Source organism: Phyllobates terribilis, unplaced genomic scaffold (genome assembly GCF_046119375.1).
Source record: "Phyllobates terribilis strain yellow unplaced genomic scaffold, ASM4611937v1 Scaffold_3__8_contigs__length_932513732, whole genome shotgun sequence".
Taxonomy (NCBI): Eukaryota; Metazoa; Chordata; class Amphibia; order Anura; family Dendrobatidae; genus Phyllobates; species Phyllobates terribilis.
The window spans coordinates 733,697,030-733,720,257 of record NW_027362763.1 but is presented as its reverse complement, the minus strand read 5'-3'; the positions used below and the strand labels follow the sequence as shown (position 1 = coordinate 733,720,257).

At 37.5% G+C, this 23,228-nt stretch overlaps 1 protein-coding gene across 20 annotated transcripts in view; it reads left to right on the top strand.

Moving 5' to 3' along the window:
* The window catches only part of NRXN1 (neurexin 1), a 1,901,072-nt gene that overhangs the window by 1,868,586 nt on the left and 9,258 nt on the right, over window positions 1-23,228 (top strand). For 15 of the 20 annotated variants that reach the window (XM_073672110.1, XM_073672114.1, XM_073672112.1 and 12 more), the window contains one exon: window positions 7,156-7,246. In XM_073672110.1, the coding sequence (XP_073528211.1) occupies window positions 7,156-7,246 (91 nt within the window). The remainder of the gene's footprint in view (window positions 1-7,155; window positions 7,247-23,228) is intronic. The other 5 variants (XM_073672115.1, XM_073672106.1, XM_073672119.1 and 2 more) reach the window with 1 other exon arrangement.

Below are 23,228 nucleotides of genomic sequence, written 5' to 3'. Positions count from 1 at the left end.
ACTTTCTTAATTAGATGCTGTAAAGACAATGTAGTAACGGCGTATCATTATATAAAATATGCTCCAAGGTAGCGAGCTACCGGCGAATGTATTCCTCATTGATGAAGCCCATGAAAACCTAATGGAAGGCTTAAATATTTATACTAGAACGTCGGAGGTGCAGATTGCACAACTGTACTGTATATTTCATTGAGACACTGTTGATGAGATAAAAAAGGATAAGAAATTGCATTTGTAATAGAAACCCGCTGGCTATATTATCATCGGCATGATGACTTGTTTTCAAAAGTGAGGTCTATTTGTAATTTTTCAGAGCTGTGATAGAAAATCGGAAATTATTTTAACAGGTAAAACAAAAAAATTTTTTTTTGTTTTATGTAAAATTATGTCACTCCAGACGTGTCAACCATCAAAAGAAACAAAATGCTACAATGTTACCATGGTATATTAAATCTAGCATGTATAACTAGCAAATTATTCCCTTTTTTTTGCACTAATTAAAGTGGATGTGACATTAGCCTGAAGAGACCAGAATCAGGTTTGAGGAACTTAGATTTCACGCATTTGATGCCTGTGCAAATCTGCATAAATATATTTGAACTGTGTGGTGAAGGTGATACTGACATGATGATGCAAAGCTTTTTTGATGGACGTAACTGGTTTCTTCCTGTACCATATCGACTATTATAGTCATAAAAAAAACTAATCTGCAGGTTCTTTTACACTCTTTTCATTCTCAAATCCTAATTGCAATTCTGAGTGTTGTTTGATTGACCCTAAGAGACGATGGAAGTCATTAATGTTTTTTCATTAATGGTGTTCAGCTTTCTGGTAGTCACTTGTATATGCACAGGGTTTCAATGTCAAAACAAAACAAAGTTTATTGTCCTTCATAAACTTTATGGCTCCAAAATGAAAGCAGCCTTTCTTCAGCACAAATGAATAAAATAAACAGTCTTTTTTTCAGCACAGTACAACAAAGTAGATGTGGCGATCTTACCAAGTTCCAGGCAGTAGCAGCTAAAGCAGTTTTAAACACTTTCACTAACAAACACACCTCTGTTCAGCTCCAGCACAACTCACCCTCTGAGCTGCCTTAGTTGCCTTTCATTCAGCTTGTAAAACCCGGACTGGAGTATGGGAGCGATCTTTCCCACTCAAGCTCTCTTGGTCGCTCCAAAGTCCCTGACCCCAAATCCACTTAATCAAACTACTCAGTAGCCTAGTGTTACTTGTACAGACTTCCCAGGATTTATATCACCAAGGTCTGCCACCTCGGTGACACATACACGCTGTCAACCACTTTTCCTGACGCATTCTTACAATGACTATAATATTAGTTATGAAGTTCTTGTACTTTAGCCTCCAGTACACAATACATAAATTTTGGATGAACTCAGCAGGATTGAATGACCATCTAAAGAATATAGGGGTCTTCCCAACTTTAGCCCAAAATGATGTTGGGCTAAAAGGAATTGAAAATCCTTTTGCTCACTTGGAACATAAGCAAGCTCCAGAGATGTTGAGCAATGACTTCCTCCAAACTCTCCATTGAAAATACATGCACGCTCAGAGCAAGCATGTATATGTGGGGACACAGGGAATAACTGTTAGCTAAAGGAGCATTCATCCGACAGCTATCTAAGGTATTTACATGGTGCTACCACAGAATTTTCATTGGGGACAAGGATCTTCAAGTTGCACTGCTAAAAGTAAGAAAACATGAAGTTGAGACAATGACCCAAAATGGTTTCTAGAGGGCTTGTCCTCTCACAGAAGATGACTGTGTACAGAGCATATGATGGTACTAAAATCTGGCCTAAATGTTTTTTTTTGTGATTGGTTTAGACCTGATACATAAAGAGAGCCATGTGTGCTGAGACTGAAAGGAGACACACAGTACCTGTGGCTCTGTACTACATAGACATGGACACTGACTGAGCAATATTGCAGACATGTTCATCACTAAATACAATGCTACTAAGAAAAAATAGCTCTGTAATACGGCATTTAATATATCATGGCTCGATAACTATGATATCTGAAATCTAAAGTCTCAGCATAAAGTTAGAAGAACATGAAGGTACATAAGGACAACATAAACATTTATCGGCACCATAGTGTGGCTCTGTATAACTCAATGACTGTACAAAGCTCTAATGTCAAACTATGCATGAGACATTAAGTGGTGCCATAAAATTCAACTCACCTCTAAGAGCAGTCTGTGAAATTTCATGTGAGAAAACCCAAATAGACAGGCAGGTGATTCATCCACTATTGGAATATGGCATATGGCATGCTGCCACCGGGTGATGCTACCATACTACAATGTGATCTCACCTCAAAGTCCCAAGTCTAGTTATGTGTTACTGAGTTAAATGTGTGATATTATGTACTTTTTGCATAGTTATTCAAACAGAGGGAAGGGAAAAGAACGAAAAAAATGTGAATAAAATGTAACCTTTATTATCATATCTAAAATTAATTATTGTCCTTTTATTTTAAAGACGTGTGTTTCGCCGATATTATCAGTTTCCTCTAGGGGCCGGCGAATCACAAGTTAAAAAAAAATCACTATTTTTTTTCCTCTTTTTCACCTTCCCTTGTTTGAATAATTAATATCTCAATGGTGCACACTAATGTGAATACAAGATATATGGTATTACAAAGAATTTTCTTCAGCATAGTTAGACAAGCCATATGATGATATAAAAATAAATTTATTGGAAAATAGTAGAAACCAGGTTGACTACCTTTTTTTTGCTTACCTTTATTCCACTGCAGTGCACAATGGCACTATATATATATATATATATATATATATATATATACAGTACAGACCAAAAGTTTGGACACACCTTCTCATTTAAAGATTTTTCCGTATTTTCATGACTATGAAAATTGTACATTCACACTGAAGGCATCAAAACTATGAATTAACACATGTGGAATTATATACTTAACAAAAAAGTGTGAAACAACTGAAAATATATCTTATATTCTAGGTTCTTCAAAGTAGCCACCTTTTGCTTTGATGACTGCTTTGCACATTCTTGGCATTCTCTTGATGAGCTTCAAGAGGTAGTCACCGGAAATGGTTTTCACTTAACAGGTATGCCCTGTCAGGTTTAATAAGTGGGATTTCTTGCCATATAAATGGGGTTGGGACCATCAGTTATGTTGTGCAGAAGTCTGGTGGATACACAGCTGATAGTCCTACTGAATAGACTGTTAGAATTTGTATTATGGAAAGAAAAAAGCAGCTAAGTGAAAAAAAACGAGTGGCCATCATTACTTTAAGAAAGGAAGGTCAGTCAGTCCGAAAAATTGGGCAAACTTTGAAAGTGTCCCCAAGTGCAGTTGCAAAAACCATCAAGCGCAAAAAGAAACTGGCTCACATGACGACTGCCCCAGGAATGGAAGACCAAGAGTCACCTCTGCGTCTGAGGATAAGTTTATCCGAGTCACCAGCCTCAGAAATCGCAGGTTAACAGCAGCTCAGATTAGAGACCAGGTCAATGCCACACAGAGTTCTAGCAGCAGACACATCTCTTCAACAACTGTTAAGAGGGGACTTTGTGCAGCAGGCCTTCATGGTAAAATAGCTGCTAGGAAACCACTGCTAAGGACAGGCAACAAGCAGAAGAGACTTGTTTGGGCTAAAGAACACAAGGAATGGACATTAGACCAGTGGAAATCTGTGCTTTGGTCTGATGAGTCCAAATTTGAGATCTTTGGTTCCAACCAACGTGTCTTTGTGCGACGCAGAAAAGGTGAACGGATGGACTCTACATGCCTGCATCGTGCAGCGGCATGCTATTCCATCCGGTTTGCGTTTAGTTGGACCATCATTTATTTTTCAACAGGACAATGACCCCAAACACACCCCCAGGCTGTGTAAGGGCTATTTGACCAAGAAGGAGAGTGATGGGGTGCTACGCCAGATGACCTGGCCTCCACAGTCACCAGACCTGAACCCAATTGAGATGGTTTGGGGTGACCTGGACCACAGAGTGAAGGCAAAAGGGCCAACAAGTGCTAAGCATCTCTGGGAACTCCTTCAAGATTGTTGGAAGACCATTTCCAGTGACTACCTCTTGAAGTTCATCAAGAGAATGCCAAGAGTGTGCAAAGCAGTCATCAAAGCAAAAGGTGGCTACTTTGAAGAACCTAGAATATAAGACATATTTTCAGTTGTTTCACACTTTTTTTGTTAAGTATATAATTCCACATGTGTTAATTCATAGTTTTGATGCCTTCAGTGTGAATGTACAATTTCCATAGTCAAGAAAATCCAGAAAAATCTTTAAATGAGAAGGTGTGTCCAAACTTTTTGTCTGTACTGTATATATATATATATAGAATCATAGAATGGTAGAGTTGGAAGGGACCTCCTGGGTCATCTGGTCCAACCCCCTGCTCAAAGCAGGATTCACTAGATCATCTCAGACAGATGTCTGTCCAGCCTCTGTTTGAAGACGTCCATTGAAGGGGAACTCACCACCTCTCGTGGCAGCCTGTTCCACTCATTAATCACCCTAACTGTCAAAAAGTTTTTTCTAATATCTAATCTGTGTCTCCTCCCATTTAGTTTCATCCCATTGCTTCTAGTCTTTCCTTGTGCAAATGAGAATAAAGATGATCCTTCTACAATGTGACAGCCCTTGACATATTTGTAGACAGCTATTAAGTCTCCTCTCAGTCTTCTTTTTTGCAAGCTAAACATTCCCAAATCCTGCAACCGTTCCTCATAGGACATGGTTTGCAGACCAGTCACCATTCTGGTCGCTCTTCTCTGAACTTGCTCCAGTTTGTCTATGTCTTTTTTAAAATGTGGTGCCCAAAACTGTACACAGTATTCCAGATGAGGTCTGACCAAAGAGGAGTAAAGACCGATAATGACTTCACGTGATCTAGACTGTATGCTTCTGTTAATACATCCCAGAATTGTATTTGCCTTTTTTGCTGCTGCATCACACTGTTGACTCATGTTCAGTCTATGATCTATTAGTATACCTAAGTCTTTTTCACATGTACTGTTGCTTAGCTCTATTCCTCCCATTCTGTATATGCTTTTTTCATTTTTATTTCCCAGATGTAGTACTTTGCATTTTTCCCTGTTAAAAACCATTCTGTTGGTTGCTGCCCACTGCTCCAGTTTATTTAGGTCTTTTTGAATCCTCTCTCTCTCTTCTCTAGTATTAGCTATCCCTCCTAGCTTTGTGTCATCAGCAAATTTAATCAGTTTACCCTCAATTCCTTCATCTAAATCATTGATAAAGATGTTGAACAATACAGGTCCCAGGACGGAGCCCTGTGGTACCCCACTTGAGACATTCATCCAGCTGGATGTGAAGCCATTTACAACCACCCTTTGAGTCCGATCACTAAGCCAGTTATGAATCCACCTAACAGTTGCCTGGTCCATTGCATACTTGGTCATTTTTTCAATAAGGATGATGTGAGATACTTTGTCAAATGCTTTGCTGAAGTCAAGATATACTATATCTACAGCATTTCCCTGATCCACCCAGTCAGTGATTCTGTCATAGAAGGAAATTAAGTTAGTCTGACATGACTTGTTAGTTACAAACCCATGCTGACTCTGGTTAATCACTTCATTCTTATCCATGTACTTACATACATGTTGTTTAATAATTTGTTCAAAGATCTTTCCTGGTATAGAAGTCAGACTCACCGGCCTATAGTTCCCTGGGTCCACCTTCTTCCCCTTTTTGAAGATAGGAACAACATTTGCTCTTCTCCAGTCTTCTGGGACTTCTCCTGTTCTCCAAGAATTTTCAAAGATTATGGAGAGTGGTTCTAAAATTTCTTCTACAATCTCCTTCAGTACTCTGGGGTGTAATTCATCTGGACCTGGAGACTTGAACTCATTTATGTTAGCTAAATATTCCCTCACAATCTCTCTGTTTACTGATAACTTGGATTCCTCTATTCCTTTAAAAGGACAGTGAAGATCAGTTGATGTTACATTTTCTTTCTGAGAGAAAACAGATGCAAAATAGGAATTAAAAAGTTCGGCCTTCTCAACATCCTCTCTTACCATTTCTCCATTTTCATCCTGTAAAAATCCTATAGCATCTTTGACTTTTCTTTTACTTTTGACATACCCCCAAAATCCTTTTTTATTGCTTTTGACATCTCTTGCAAGCCTTAATTCATTGTCAGCTTTAGCTAACCTGATACGTGCCCTACAGGATCTGCAGACTGCATTATAATCTTCTTTAGATATGCCTCCCTCTTTCCATTTAATAAACATTTCCTTCTTTCTTTTTAGCATGTGTTTAAGTTCTGTGTTCATCCATCCTGGTTTCCTTAAATGCTTCCCATTTTTCCTACTTTTCGGGATTGTTAACGATTGTGCTTTGAGAATCTCATTTTTAAAAATTTCCCATCCTTCCTGGACATTTTTGTCCTTAAGGACATCCAGCCATTGGATCCCTCCTATTCTCTTTCTGAGTCTCTTAAAATCTGCCTTTCTAAAATCTAACCTTGAAGTTTGAGTCTTCACATGTCTTCCTCCTCTAGTTATCCAAAATTCTATAATAGCATGATCGCTGCCTCCTAGGGTCCCAGCCACCTTTACCTCCTCAACCATTTCCTCCCTGTTTATAAGAATTAGATCCAAAGTAGCAGATCCCCTTGTTTTCTCCCCTACCTTTTGGAAGATAAAGTTGTCAGCAAGAGAGGATAAGTTGTCAGCAAGAGAGGATATATATATATATATATATATATATATATAAACTTTGCAAAATGTGATTTTATATATATATATATATATATATATATATATATATAAAATCACATTTTGCAAAGTTTATTACACGTGTAAAGCCCAACCCCACAGGCTCATCTTCTTCCACATTCTCTTCCTATAATAAATAGTAACTTACTGGTGTTTTCCCCAAAGGCTACATTGTGATAACCATGAATAAAGTATGTGTTCATAAAGAGCTAATTATTTTTTTGTCTTAAATATCAACTCTAATTCCATAATGATTTCTTTTATTTTTTAGAGTCTGCAGATGTTTTTTTTTATGCTCCATGTATTACAGGAATCTCGTGAATCCAGACATCATATTGTTATGCAGAATATAATACGGCAGTTCTCACAGAAATCTTATTCTCTTGCAGAGTTCGGATGACCTCTTGGTTGCCTCTGCTGAATGTCCAAGTGAAGATGATGAGGACATTGATCCATGTGAGCCAAGCTCAGGTGGGTTAGGTTAGTCAACTTTTTTATTCTTTTCCTTTATTCCTTTTTATATTCTTGTCAGCATGTAGATATCACATGAGTCTACAGAAACTGGATCAAGCAGTTAGAAATAGCAAAAAATTAAATTAAAATTGCAAACATTAATGGCCAATTTATCTAGCGGATTTGGATTCCGGGAGCCTCAATTTTTTTTTTTGGTCTCAGAAATGGGATCTCCATCTGTCACAAATTTATAGAATTTCTTGGAAGTATGCATTAATAACTTTGGTGTGGATAAACCCTTTTAGGACAACATAATATAGGTTGACTAAGTCTTGTATGTCTTTAAATGTCCTCCTACTTCAGGCAACATTGGTTAGATGGTCCAATTTCAGATTTTTGCGATCTGTTCTATCGTTTATTAAGAGTTCAAAAATTGTTAAAAATTAAGTTTCAGCAACATAATACTGAAAAACTAAGATTTTTAATTAAAAGAATGTTTTTTTAAGAAACATACTAGACAAAACTCATACTCTGTATTATGCCTAGTAGTAGATATTAGGGGTCATGCTTAGCACAAGGATATTTTGTGTTCATTAAATACCTGCATCTCCTCTCCAAATCCTGCTTCTCTAAATGAGAACATTATATATACAGTTGAAACCAGAAGTTTACATACACTATATAAAAAGACACATATGCATGTTTTTCTCAATATCTGACATGAAACCAGAAAAAACCTTTCTCGTTTTAGGTCAATTAGGATTACCATAATTTTTAATATTTGCCAAATGCCAGAATAATGAGAGAGAGAGAATGTTTTAATGCATTTTTATAACTTACTGCAAAGTCAAAAGTTTACATACACTAAGATTACTATGCCTTTAACAATTCTGGACTCCCAATATGATGAGGTCATGTGTTTGGAAGCTTCTGATAGACTTTTTGGCAACATCTGAGTCAATTAGAGACACACCTGTAGATGTATTTTAATGCCCATCTGAAACACACTGCTTCTTTGTGTAGCATCATGGGAAAGTCTAAAGAAATCAGCCAAGATATCTTGTGTATAATTGTTTGTACAGATGAACGAGGCACCTTCAGGTATCTTGAAATTGTACCCAAGGATGAGCCAGATGTGTGCAAGTCCACAATTTTCTTCCTGATATCTTGGCTGATTTCTTTAGACTTCCCCATTATGCTACACAAAGAAGCAATGTGTTTCAGGTGTGCATTAAAATACATCTACAGGTAAATATTAAAAATTATGGTAATCCTAATTGACCTAAAACGGGAATGGTTTATTCTGATTTCATGTCAGATATTGAGAAAAACATGCATATGTGTCTTTTTATATAGTGTATGTAAACTTCTGGTTTCAACTGTATATATTTATGATATATATTAAATGCTCTCATTTGGGGAAGCAGGGATCGGAGATATATTATCTATATGTACAGGTGCATCTTACTAAATTAGAATATCATCAAAAAGCTATTTTATTTCAGTTCTTCAATACAAAAAGTGAAACTCATATATACTTTATTATATATTATATTGAGTCATTACAAACAGAGTGATCTATTTCAAGTGTTTATTTCTGTTAATGTTGATGATTATGGCTTACAGCCAATGAAAACACAAAACTCTTTATCTCAGTAAATTAAAATAATTAACAAAAAACACCTGCAAAGGCTTCCTAAGCATTTAAAAAAGGTCCCTTAGTCTGTTTCAGTAGGCTCCAAAATCATGGGGAAGACTGCTGACTTGACAGATGTGCAGAAGGCAGTCATTGACACACTCCACAAGGTCTCAGAGTTCCAATTTTCATTTGGAAATCCAGGTCCCCGAGTCTGGAGGAAGAGTGGAGAGGCCACAATCCAAGCTGCTTGCGGTCTAGTGTGAAGTTTCCACAATCAGATCAGTGATGGTTTGGGGAGCCATGTCATCTGCTGGTGTAGGTCCACTGTGTTTTATCAAGAACAAAGTCAGCGCAGCCGTCTACCAGGAAACTTTAGAGCACTTCATGCTTCCCTCTGCTGACAAGCTTTTTGGAGATGGAAATTTCATTGTCCAGCAGGACTTGGCACCTGTCCACACTGCCAAAAGTACCAATACCTGGTTTAAAAACAACAGTGTCACTGTGCTTGATTGGCCAGCAAACTCACCTGACCTTAACCCCATAGAGAATCTAAGGGGTATTGTCAAGAGGAAGATGAGAGACACCAGACCCAACAATGGTGAAGGCTGCTATCAAAGCAACCTGGGCTTCCATAACACCTCAGTAGTGCCACAGGCTGATCACCTCCATGCCACGCCGTATTGATGTAGTAATTAATGCAAAAGGAGCCCTGACCAAGCATTGAGTGCATTTACTGAACATACATTTCAGTAGGCCAACATTTTGGATTTTAAAAACATTTTTCAAGCTGTTGTTATAAAGTATTCTAATTTACTGAGATAATGACTTTTGTGTTTTCATTGGCTGTAAGCCATAATCATCAACATTAACAGAAATAAACACTTGAAATAGATCACTCTGTTTGTAATGACTCTATATAATATATGAGTTTCACTTTTTGTATTGAAGAACTGAAATAAATTAACTTTTTGATGATATTCTAATTTAGTGAGATGCACCTGTATATGTATATATATATATAAAATATCTATATGTTTATATCCTGTTAATAAAGTCATTATATATAATGCATTTTTAATTAAGCATATATATTTTTATCTTTATTTTCGTCATTGTGTGATACAAATTAAAATAATTATATCATCCAATCAATCAACAATATGTTGAGTGACATAAATAGTGTTGAGTAAAGATAAGTACTATATTATATATTAGTACTGTATATTAAGTCTACATCTGCCTATAGATATCTGCAATTTTATATCTTTGTTATTTTGGATTATGAGGGGTATAAAGAAACTATTAAAAGTGCCATAAAATGTTACAAATGGGCAAATAATATCTTGAGAAGGCTATAAGACAAAGGAAAAAAATAAAACAAAATGAAAGGAGAGGTTATAAAATGTTATAGCTTGCCGGAATCTTAAAAATCAAGTAGGGAAGGCAGTTTTGATCATAAATCTTATTAAATGTTGCTGGCTCATGCAGTAGATTGCATTGTGCCTGCAGGATCTGTGCACTGATCTCTGATTTTGAAAGTGCTTAAGCATCAACTTCAATTAAATGGTAGGTAATCAATTACAACAATCAAATGTGATTATCATAATACATCTATTCTAACACTTACCCTCTGGTGGAGAACAATGCCTGGCATGAGAGCTGTTTTCTTCAGAATAAGGAGACGTGATTATTGTGCGTGTAAAATACCTATGTGTGTATTTTTCTCTATGGAATGTTAACTGTAAAAAATATTTATGGAATTAACCCACCCTGGAAAATTAAGTTTTAGCTAATAGAAATACTTTAGCTAGAGAACATGTATTATATACACAGTTGTATCTTACCGCAGTGATAACAAACCTAATAAAATCACACAATGTGAATTAAGCACATGGTGATATCACAGTACAAGGAAAATAAACTCCAGTGATGTCACTGTCCAGGGATAAAGAAAAGGCACAGTACAGTGATGGTAACCAATGTGCAGGTAAAGGAAAGCATTATTGCACACAGTGATATCACAGTAGAATAACCATGGCACAGAAAAGGGAAATACCACAATGCAGGGATATTAAACACAACATAAAGATTGTCATGGGTGTGTCAGAGGTGACAGACAGTCGCCCTGCAATGGTTTGCAGGAGATATCCACGTTTGGCAATGCAGACAGCTTCCTAGATAGGAGGTTGTCTTTAGGACCCAGCGACTACCTCCCTCTTGCCTGGGTGTATATATACCTTGTCTCTCCAGGTGGGCTTCATCGGTTATACTAATTTCTACTTGGAACTTGGCTGAAGCAGCATCACGTCCTCTTTTGGAGTCTTAAGGCCATGTGCCCTGTTGGAGTTTCTTCTAAGCTAAGTTGTTATTCCCTTGTGTTGTCTTCCCCTTTTGTCTTTGGAGTGCTAGCGGAGGTTGACTAGTGCTCATCTCTTTCCCTCCCCAGCTATAGCCTTACGCCAGGGATAGCAGGGGGAGGCACGTGATCGGCAACAGCTGCGGAGGCTGAAAAGGGACATTAGGGGAAGAAAGGGTGACGCTAGTCCAGATTAGGAGGTCACCTCTTCCCCCTTTCCCTAGTGTCTGGGCTCCCTTTCCCTTTCCCCTTTGTGTTGTCCTCACAGCTAGCGTGACAATGATACAGAGACACTGTAATACCCATAGTGATGTAACATTACAGGAGTAATGAAGAAATAGTAAATATATTGGCTTAAAGCTCACACTGATGTCACAGTGCACAGATAGCAAACAATGTCAAGTCAAAAGGTTGTTGCACACAGTGATATCATTGTGTTATAATCAAAGAACAACATAAATGTACAAAAATAATACCTACATTCATGTAACACATCAGGAATACGGTAATACAGCATCAAAATACAGTATAAGGATAAAGCACACAGTGATGTTACAGTACAGGAATAGTATGATGTTGTGCAATATGGTGTCACAGAAAGTGATGATGTTCACTAGGATATCGCAAAATAGGAATAATTATTTAACACATTCATGTCGTATTACATGAATATTAAGCACTAAAGTCATAGAAAAAGGGGTTTTGAACATGGTGATGCCACTATATAAGAATTATGTCCAAAGTGTTGGCATAGAACAGTAATAAGGATAAATGCAACATAATTATACATGGATAATGCACACAGTGATGTCGCAATATGGGAATAGTAAACACACCATCATAATAAATGGGAAAATGCACCCAGTGATGTCACAGTACATTAACGGTAAAAAGAGCATCATGATAAAGGGATAATTCACACAGTGATGTCCCAGTAGAGGAAAGGTAAACACAGCATCATAAAACATGGATAATGCACACAGTGATGTCACAGTACAGGAAAGATAAACATAGCATCAAAAAACATGGATAATGCACACAGTGATGTCACAGTACAAGAAAGATAAACACTGCATCATAATACACGGATAATGCACACAGTGATGTCACGGTACAGGAATAGTAAAGAAAGCATCATAATAAACGTATAATGCACACAGTGATGTCACAGTACAAGAAAGATAAACACAGCATCATGATACATGGATAATCCACACAGTGATTTTGCAGTACAGGAAAGCTAAACACAGCATCAAAATACATGGATAATGCACACAGTGATGTCACAGTACAGAAAAGCTAAACACAGCATCAAAATACATGGATAATGCATGAACGCAAAACAAAGCATCATAATAAAGGGATAATGCACACAGTGATGTCACAGTACATGAAAGCTAAGAACAGCATCATAATACATGAATAATGCACACAGAGATGTCATAGTACTGGAATAGTAATCACAGCATCATAATACAGGGATAATGCACACAGTGATATCACAGCACAAGAATAACAAACAAAGCATGCTATATAGGGGAATGCGCACAGTGATATCATAGTATAGATAATGAGCACTGCTATCCCTTTATATGATAAAAGTCTGATTAGATTCTAAATCTAGATATGATCTCACCTTTTGCATCCCATGTGGTTTTGCCCCTTAAGTGTGAAGCTTATATTTCTACTATATAGACATAGTTTCTATATCACTACCAACATAAACACATGAAAAAATATGATTTTAAATGTAAAATTAAAAATACACCTATTGTTCATTAACATTGTAGCTGCAATAAAATTTTAATTTAGCTATTTTTCCCATATGGGATCCATTTGTAAATATTCGGGAAATGCACTAAATTATGTATTGCAGAAATTCTTATAAATCCTGCATATATAATATTTATGTGCCCTTAAGTAAATCATTAGATTGTTTTTGCCAATATCAAAGTGTACTTCTGCGGCATATACAGTGATATAGTGAAAATTTGCATTAAAAAAAAAAAAATATATATATATATATATATATGCCTTATTCCTGAGTTGTAATTACTATATATTTAGGTTAAAAGCACGTTCAGGGTATATTTTTAGGCAAGGTATGTAATTCATTCATTGGGTCTATCCCTATGGAGATTGTAACCTACATTCTAGAGTCTTGACAAGGTATAAACCAATTAACGATCCTATTTCATTTATTGATATAATTGAACTATATGGGGAGCCATCTGCAACTCAAAAACATCTCCCGGATCCGTGCATTCCTCAGCAAAGACTCTGCAAAAACACTAGTGCACGCCCTCATCATATCCCGCCTTGACTACTGCAACCTCCTGCTCCGTGGCATCCCTTCCAACACTCTTGCACCTCTCCAATCTATCCTAAACTCTGCTGCTCGACTAATCCACCTGTCCCCCCGCCTCTCCTCTCTGTCAATCCCTTCACTGGCTCCCTATTGCCCAGAGAATTCAGTTCAAAACTCTAACCATGGCATACAAAGCCATCCACAACCTGTCTCCCCCATACATCTGTGACCTAGTCTCCCGGTACTTACCTGCACGCAACCTCCGATCCTCACAAGATCTCCTGCTCTACTCCCCTCTTATCTCCTCCTCCCACACTCGTATACAAGATTTCTCCCGTGCTTCCCCCCTACTCTGGAACTCTCTACCCCAACATATCAGACTCTCGCCGACCGTGGAAACCTTCAAAAGGAACCTGAAGACCCACCTCTTCCGACAAGCCTACAACCTGCAGTAAACACCACTGCACGACCAGCTCTACCCTCACCTACTGTATCCTCACCCATCCCTCGTAGACTGTGAGCCCTCGCGGGCAGGGTCCTCGCTCCTCCTGTACCAGTCGCTGACTCGTTTTGTTAAGATTATGTAAATGCTTTTGTTATGTATATCCCTATCACATGTAAAGCGCCATGGAATAAATGGCGCTATAATAATAAATAATAATAATAATAATAATAATTGATCCAGGTTATAGAAATACCTTTATGTTACCCAGTGCTATGTAGTAAGGATATTTACAAAAGAGCCCCTTATAGTAGTTGCCCTCTTTGGCTTACAGATTGGGGCTCCCACCGATCTCCGAGAACACGCAACGTTTCTCCATTCATTGTCTATGGGAATTTGATACATATCTACACAATAAAAATAAAATTTAAAAGTTAAAACAAGGAACAATTAAAGTAAGGGGAGGCCGATAAGAGACACAAAATAATTAAAATAAGATTACGATGCAAAGGGAAGCCACCAGATGGCAGAATACTATCAAGGAGTAATGATAATAAGTATGTATAGGCACAGAAATACAGTATATCCACAAATGTAACTGAAATACAGGGTGGGCCATTTATATGGATATACCTAAATGAAATGGGAATGGTTGGTGATATCAACTTCCTGTTTATGGCACATTAGTATATGGGGGGGGGGGAAACTTTTCCAGATGGATGGTGACCATGGCGGGCATTTTGAAGACGGCCATTTTGGATCCAACTTTATTTTTTTAAATGGGAAGAGGGTCATGTGACACTTCAAACTTATTGAGAATTTCATAAGAAAACAATGGTGTGCTTGGTTTTAACATAACTTTATTCTTTCATGAGTTTTTTACCAGTTTATGGCCAAAACAAGTTTATGTTCAAAGTGCTGCCCATTGTGTTGGATTTTCAATGCCACACTCTTCTCCTACTCTTGAAACACTGATAGCAACACCGCAGAAAAATTGCTAGCACAGGCTTCCAGTATGTTCCGTTTTTTCAGATGCTGCACATCTCGTACCTTCACAGCATAGATAATTGCCTTCAGATGACGCCAAAGATAAAAGTCTAAGGGGATCAGATCGGGAGACCTTGGTGGCCATTCAACTGTCCTACGATGACCAATCCACTTTCCAGGAAACTGTTCATGTAGGAATGCTCGGACCTGACATCCATAAAGTGGTGGTGCACCATCTTGTTGGAAAAACTCAGGGAACGTGCCATCTTCAGTGCATAAAGAGGGCAACACATCATCATGTTCATCATGTAGCAATTTTAGATATCCAGTGGCATTGAGGTGTCCATTGATGAAGAATGGTCCTACTATCTTTGTACCCCATATACCACACCATACCATCAAGATACGAGATGTGCAGCATCTGAAACAATGGATACTGGAAGCCTGTGCTAGCATTTCTTCTGCGGTGTTGCTATCAGTGTGTCAAGAGTGGGAGAAGAGAGTTGCATTGACAATCCAACACAATGGGCATCACTTTGAACACATTTTATAAGTTGTCATAAACTTGTAAAAAACTCATTAAAGAATAAAGTTACGTTAAAACCAAGCACACCATTGTTTTTTTAGGAAATTCTCAATAAGTTTGATGTGTCACATTACCCTCTTTCCATTGAAAAAAATAAAGTTGGATCCAAAATGGCCAACTTCAAAATGGCCGCCATGGTCACCACCCATCTGGAGAAGTTTTCCCCCTCCCATATACTAATGTGCCAGAAACAGGAAGTTGATATCACCAACCGTTCCCATTTAATTTAGGTGTTTCCATATAAATGGCCCACCCTGTACAATTAAGCAAGTTAGATATATAGATATTTGGTGCAATGTAATGCACAAAAAATAAAATCAGTAGTGGAAAAATAAAGATACATTATAATCAGACATACCCCCCAAAATAATAATAGACTGTGTCACCACATCAGCCACCACCTCGGACCCCGAAACGCTTTTTGACCCTACTTCATCTGGGGGCAAAAATTGTCTAAAATATGTGGAAAGCATGTAAGACAGTTTTTGAATCAAGTTAAGCCCAAATCCTGGCAAATTTTGTTCAGTAAATCTTCCCATTGTTCCAATTAGCTGAACTATAAAAAGAGAGGGGGGTCCCATGGATTATGTACTTCTTGTGGTTAGCATACACAGACGATAAATGTTGGACATTCTGATGTGTAGAGGGGTGCCTGATTCTCCCCCATTGAAGATTTTTTGGGAAAATAAGTGTATGACATGTCCAATCATTTTATTCTTAGGGAAATATAAGCTGTTGTCATAGTTGTCTGGCAGTGGTTTGCCCCCTCCTCCCAGAAAGAACAAATGCAGACATGGCCAAACTATGTGTGCATGCATTTGCGAGAAACAGTTGGTTAAACACATCTTTGTAAAGTGTATGGACAACTATTTCATTTGTGATTAAAGGAAGCCCATCAGACAATTAAGGCTGCCCGCGTATTGGGCAGAATGAGATACGAGCTTTGTAATTGTAGCTGTGTATGTTCAACTCTGAAATGCTGTCACGTTTCAGAAAAAAATATGCTTTGAGACAATGCGACTAGGATGAGTAGTCCAACAGGCAGGTCTCCAGTAGCTTCTCCATGTCCCACTCCCCTAGACTACCAGATCTCTTTCTTTGTGGGTGTATAAGGACAGACCAGTAAGTCAAAGGGAGAGGTGCAGGGAGAAAACGCTAGGGATCTGCCTCTTGGACTAGCCATCCTTGTGGCATCATCCTCAGTTGCCACTTTAAGGTGTTCTGCCTCTGAAAAAACTCAGAGCGAAACATCCATGGCTGCACTAACAGAGCCAGTATCTGATTCATGCTACCCGTGTTTCAGGAAGCATGAATAAGCCGAAAGGTTCCCTTTTAGGTTGTGCCATTTCTGTATGTCTGTATGCTCATTCATGGGATCTGAACATTAATGCAGTATATCATTTTCCTTAATACCTTCTATATATTTATTTTAATATTTTAATGCAAATGCAAACTGTTCATATTACAGTAATAAATCAAGATGTATATGACTAAAGTCGTGCCAGATTTACTGAAATATCAAAAGTGCATCTCCCTTACAGATGTAGCAAACTTTATTGCTCCCACTGGTGTATTGTGAAATGACTTGCTTAATGTTCCAGTAGGTGAAAGCTGCATTAACAATGCATTAGGTCGCTTTGAAAAGCGGACTGCTCTAATACGCTTTTTTGCTCAAACGCCTTAATGTGCCAATGGGTGCAATAACATTTTCCACATCTGTAAGATTACAATAAATAAGTGATGCAAGACAAGGCGGGGAAGGGTCTAGCCTAAACCTTTCCCTGGCAGCTGTATTGTAGCATGTTTCAGATTTGTATTGGCGGTATTAAATATACAGCTAGTTTTCATTAGATATTCACCTTAAAAACTCTACTGAGAAATGTTTGATGTCTGACAATGCTTCTCCTCTTGCATTTAAATTATACAGATGTAGCAGGAACAGCTGCTATCTATGCCAGCAGCCACCTGCTAGCAGACAGTGACAGGCAGTGTGTGTCTTCAGATTTCTATTGTCAGTCACCGAGCATCACATATGAAGTTCTCTGTGATGTTCTCTAGATGACAGCTCCGGACACGAGGAATAACAATAACGACAATAATAGTAATGCAATTATTATAATTAGTGAATAAAAGGCTTCGGTAGACTATGTTCACACCACAGTGCTTATGCCAATCGGGCAGCATTTTGGGGTTAGGTTGGCTCAGTGCGTGCCTATGGATACACTGGGGGAAATAAGTATCTGATCCCTTGCTGTTTTTGTATATTTGCCCACTGACAAAGACATGAACAGTCTATAATTTTAATGGTAGGTTAATTTTAACATTGAGAGATAGAATATCCAAACAAAATCAAGAAAATCACATTGTATACTGTAAATTAGATAATTGGACAACACACCGACAGTTCACACAAATATGTGCATCTAGTCTAAGATATAGATGTGTTCTCCTGCCCTTTCTTCTTGGCTTAAAGATGAACAAAGCTGTTTTCGACAGTCCATGTAGGAATGAAGAAATTCACAACAATAAATCGTCCAAAGAGGCAAATAATCCTATCTAAAGGACTGGGAATTAAAATATAACTTTTCGTTAATGTTATTGTGAGCTTCATTTCTTCTGATGATGCCATTAGAGCGAAACATTGTTGGGGAAGCTGTGAGCTATTATTTTAGTAGCAAGTGAGGTTGTTTGATATACCCTCTAAAGAAAATATATTATGTCAGGACTGCAGTCATGACAGAGCATCTAATATACGTATAAGCTACACTGATAGAATATATAGGTAGTCACCAATAGCAGTATTATACTAAATCAATGTAGCCTAACTCACCATCCTTTAGATAAGTTTATTTGCCCCCTTGGGCAATATGTTGATGGGTGTCATGGCTCGGTTTAGGGATTCAATCTGCTGACCTGTTGCTGCTTGATCGGTTCCTCTGTCTGCTGAGCTATTGCCTGTTCTTCCCTGTCCAAATGTGGATGGTTCCAATTGCCTTTTTCCCCCTTCTTGGTTAGCTCCTTTCCAGGTGTTTTCCATTTTCCTATTTTGGTCTGCCCTATCACATTTTGGGTTGGGTTTTATATGTTTACCCTTCACTGCACATTATTGCTGGCTATACCTCTAGGTGGACTTGGGTTTAAAAGTTCCAGTCCTCTAGCTAAGGGGGTTACCAGTTTAATTCCTGCAGTGAGTCTGTTTGTTTTCCTTCCCAGTTCCTCTTCCTTTCGCCTCTTTAGGTTCCTGGGAGGTTATTCTTGTTCTGTTTATTTTTGCCTCTCCTTATCATTCCCTCACTATCTTATATGATGATGTTTTAATTTTCTAATTCAAGAGTCTTGAATCTGAAGCAGACATAAGGATTTTATTGTTTTACATTTTTCTTTTTTTTTTTAATTCTGCAAAAACTGTCAGATGGGTACAAATTCTTTATTTGGGGTAACAATGAAAGATAGAATTATTCTTAATAGTTCCAAATAAATTATATTAACTTGGCTTGTTGATATTATTATTATTAGTATTAATATTATTAATAATATTTATTTCTATGAACTATATTTCTTATAAAAAGATTAACAGGGTTTGATCTGAATTACATTAATAATCTATATTTAAAGTTATAGAGCTGATATCATGTGATCTCCTAATTGCCCAAGATGCTAAATCTTTTAAGCCATTGACCAATAGTGTCCTGTGGGAAACTATTTTTTATAGTAGCAATATATTGTTTTCCTTTTTTATTCAACATAAACGTGTGATATTTGATGATAAAAGCAGAAATACTTGCTCCAATATAAAGGATAAATTGTTTTTCTGAAGGATACGTGCAAGCTAAATAGATATTTGGTACTATGGTAATAAGAATCATAGCTAAAAAGTAACAGAAATTGCAGACTAATGTATGAAGATGGGTGGTGACACAACATGGTAGTATTATTTAACAGCAGCTAAGCCTATTACATCGTAATTGTGATTTTTCTCCTTGTAATTCCCTCCAGAGTCACAGAATTCGGGTCTTTTTAGAGTATGATTGTTAATCCTGGGATAAAACAAGTAGTGTGTCCTGATAATTCAGAAAATTAATGATCGTTCTAAGAACTTCCATTGGCAATTAAACAAATATCTTTTTACCCTGTAGAGATTAGTGTTTTTTCTTTAAGCCAAATCTTCTTTTTTTAAAAGTGGATCTGTCCAGTGGAGTAACATAATACAATAGTAAAGGAATAAACTCCTAATTGTAGAAGAAAAGGAGTTTACTAGCATCCAGAAAATATGGGAATTTTTTTTTACTAGGCATCCAATTTTTTTTTATTATGGTTTTCCAATAAAACCTTGCGTATTATGTATTCATGCTGGCAAATTACTTATGCTCTTTGTCTTCGTCATCATCCTGAATTGGGAGACCCAGGTAGTTTCATTGTGCATCCAGGCATATTTATGCCTACATATGTTTGGCACTGTCTAAAGTTTGCCATTTTTTGTGGTATTTTTGAATCCTGCACATACATTGCAAAACTGAGTTCTCCGTATTTAATAGCTATAGAAAGTGTGGTCGCAAAAGTGACTTTTGCCTTTGGCCCTTCTACCCATGATAACAGTAGTATTATAACTGGTCAATGTAGAGATTTGATACCCTTTCACAAAAATGATACATAATTTAATAGCTTCTGCATAATGTTTACAAAGTAAAAAAATGTAAAATATAATAAAAATCAATTTGTTGGGTCTTGCAATGCACCGTACTTATCATTGCAGTATGTTTGAGGTCCTACCAATGGAACCAACGATGTTTAGGACAATGAGGGAATCAGGTCTACTTAACTATCACTATGATTAGCATAGACACAGAATGAAACACCAACGGTTTTGCACAATCATGGAGCTCCATTCAATTCAGATCATAGTGAGGACTAGAGGGGAATCTACACTGCAAGATACTCATGAATGAGCGTTGTTAAAATGCTCCTTTCACAATTATCTTGGCTTGTTAACAGGCTGCCGATCACCCATTGAATGACCAAAATGCTCATTCATCGAGTGAAATGATCTTTTATGAAGCATAAAAGATCATCGTTCCCTGTGGTACAGCATGTGTAAGCAGGACTTGCATTGCCGAGAACCGTGGCAGTCTGTGTGCACTGAACGATCATTTACTTTGGTCTGCCTATGTAAACAGGCATGTAAGCAGGCATTCAAACAATTGCTGATCGCAGAAGTTTTCTGATTGGTGGTCGTATCAATGATCAGTGGGGGACACAATGGTTGGATCATGAGCGATGAGACATTTATTATCTATTATGATAAGAAAAATCTTAAAAGGAGTTCTCTGGGAATCTGTCAGAAGGATCAACCCTCCTAAGCCGTCTATATGGGCAGGAAAGTCTGCAGTGTTGAATGAAATAATAACTTTGATGTCTGTGATCCAATTTCTTATTTCAGAGAAATACACATTTTTCTTATATGATCTGTTAAGATCTATGGGCATGACATAGATCTCCCTGAGAATCTGCCTCCAGAGCTTATTTTAAATGAAAACGGAAGGGGCGTTACCAGTTTTAGACATGTAATGACTGACAGTCTGCTCTCCTGATCTCCAATCAGAGCTGAGTGTGATTGCAACTAACACTTCTTCAGCACAGTAAGCCAATGTGAGGGGAGGAACAGTACAGCAGAGCTTATAGCGCTGTCAGCACTGCTTCAATGCTGCACCTGATTACAACTAACACTTCTTTAGTTTTCTTTTAGCAGTCAGAGTGGGGGAAGGGGCAGTACAGCAGAGTTGAGAGAACTATGAGAAGAGAGCTACAGCTGCATAAGTGTATGTAATGAGAAAAAGCTAAAAATGTGCTGCCCATCCCCCCACCCTGTCTATTTATTATATCATATAGACAGGGAGGACACCAGTGCAAGCGGCCTCTTTTTACCTCGGCACTCCTTATAACTCCAGTATTAGATCAGACAGACTGGGTGGCAGCAGTGTGAACAGCCTCTTCTTATTTAAGCACCCCCGGTATTGCCAGTATTAGATCAGATAGACAGGGTAAACAGCAATGTGAGTAGCCTCATTTTACTTCAGCACGCCTGGTATCTCCAGTATTAGATCAGAAAGACTGGGTGGACAGCAGTGTGAGCAGCCTCTTCTTACCTCAGCATCCCTGGTAGTTATAGTATTAGATCAGACAGACAGAGTGGACAGAAGTGTGAGCAGCCTCTTCTTACCTAAGCACTCCTGGCATCTCCAGTATTAGATCAAATGGACAGAGTGGACAGCAGTGTGAGCAGCCTCTTCTTACCTCAGCTCCCCTGGAATCTCCAGTATTAGATTAGATAGACAGGATGGAGAGCAGTGAGAGCAGCCTCTTCTTACCTCAGCACCCATGATATCTCCAGTGTTAGATCACAATATCTACTGGATGCGCATGAAGGGAGGGGGCAGAGCACCCTACTGCACATGCTGACAGACACCTGCCTTATTAAAATGCTAAGAAATGTTTCTGTCAGTGTAATACGGTGATCATTTTAATTCTATAGTGATTACCTCCCTAGACTAGAGAAATTTTCTATTTAAAAATATTTTATTTAAGAATTTATTATAGATTTTTTTCGTTTATACATACATAGATATAGATAGATATATAGATATATATATATATATATATATATATATATATATATTCCCTGTGAACCCCTCTGAAAATTGAATGAAAGTTTTTAAAATTTTGCTTTGTGGGTTGAATATGGTGATTCATAAGGGAAACCATACATCAGTACTCAGACTATGTAGTAACACTAATCCATGTTTATAAGTAAAAGATATACAATATACGTAAGCAGATTTCTATTTGTAATCCTCTAAATGTAAAGGCAATGATACATTCCTATTAAATGTGATTATCTACTACAGTATATAGTGCAGTAAAACATGTAACTATAATAGCATTACATCACCCTCCATTATCATTACATTTCCCGAAAGTCTAGTAACAGTATCATAAACACTGAGCACATTTCAGAAAATCAATAAGCTGGATATACATGTTCACGTAACTGGGGTGGCTATATGGTATCTCGCTCAGTCCCATTTCTAATCTTATGCTATATGCCTGGATTAAAACGGCAAGTCTATAACTACTGAAATAGCATAGTGATTATTGCCTGCAAGGCGTTTAATAGCCGCTAACCCATCCGTATGATCATTATTGCTGTATAATGATAATAGCAGAATGATATTGTCCGTGCCAATTAAACTTCACAGCATGATAAGGAAGGACAAGCTTTAAATAAAGGTAAGCCACCTGCTAGATATAAAAGCAAATGTGCAATAACTGCTCTATGAAGCCAGGTGAGGACGAAGGCAAATATTGATGTTCATCTGAATGTACGAGACCAGACAACTAAATAAGACCTGTGACTCTAGACTAATAAATCCAAAGTTTTATAGAACTATTCCTTCCACCTTATGCCAGATCTATGGATTTACATAAAGAAGGTGGTAGTAAACATGGTATTAAATGATGGATAGCATACTATAACTATTGAATATTCTCAAGGATAGCCTGCTGTTTACAATATATGTTAGCATCAGGTATTGCTTCATGAATTATCCTCAGGAAATAACCCTATCAGCATCAAAATATTTTCTTTTTGAAAATATGTAAAAAAAAAATTCTTAATTTAATTAAATTTACCAATT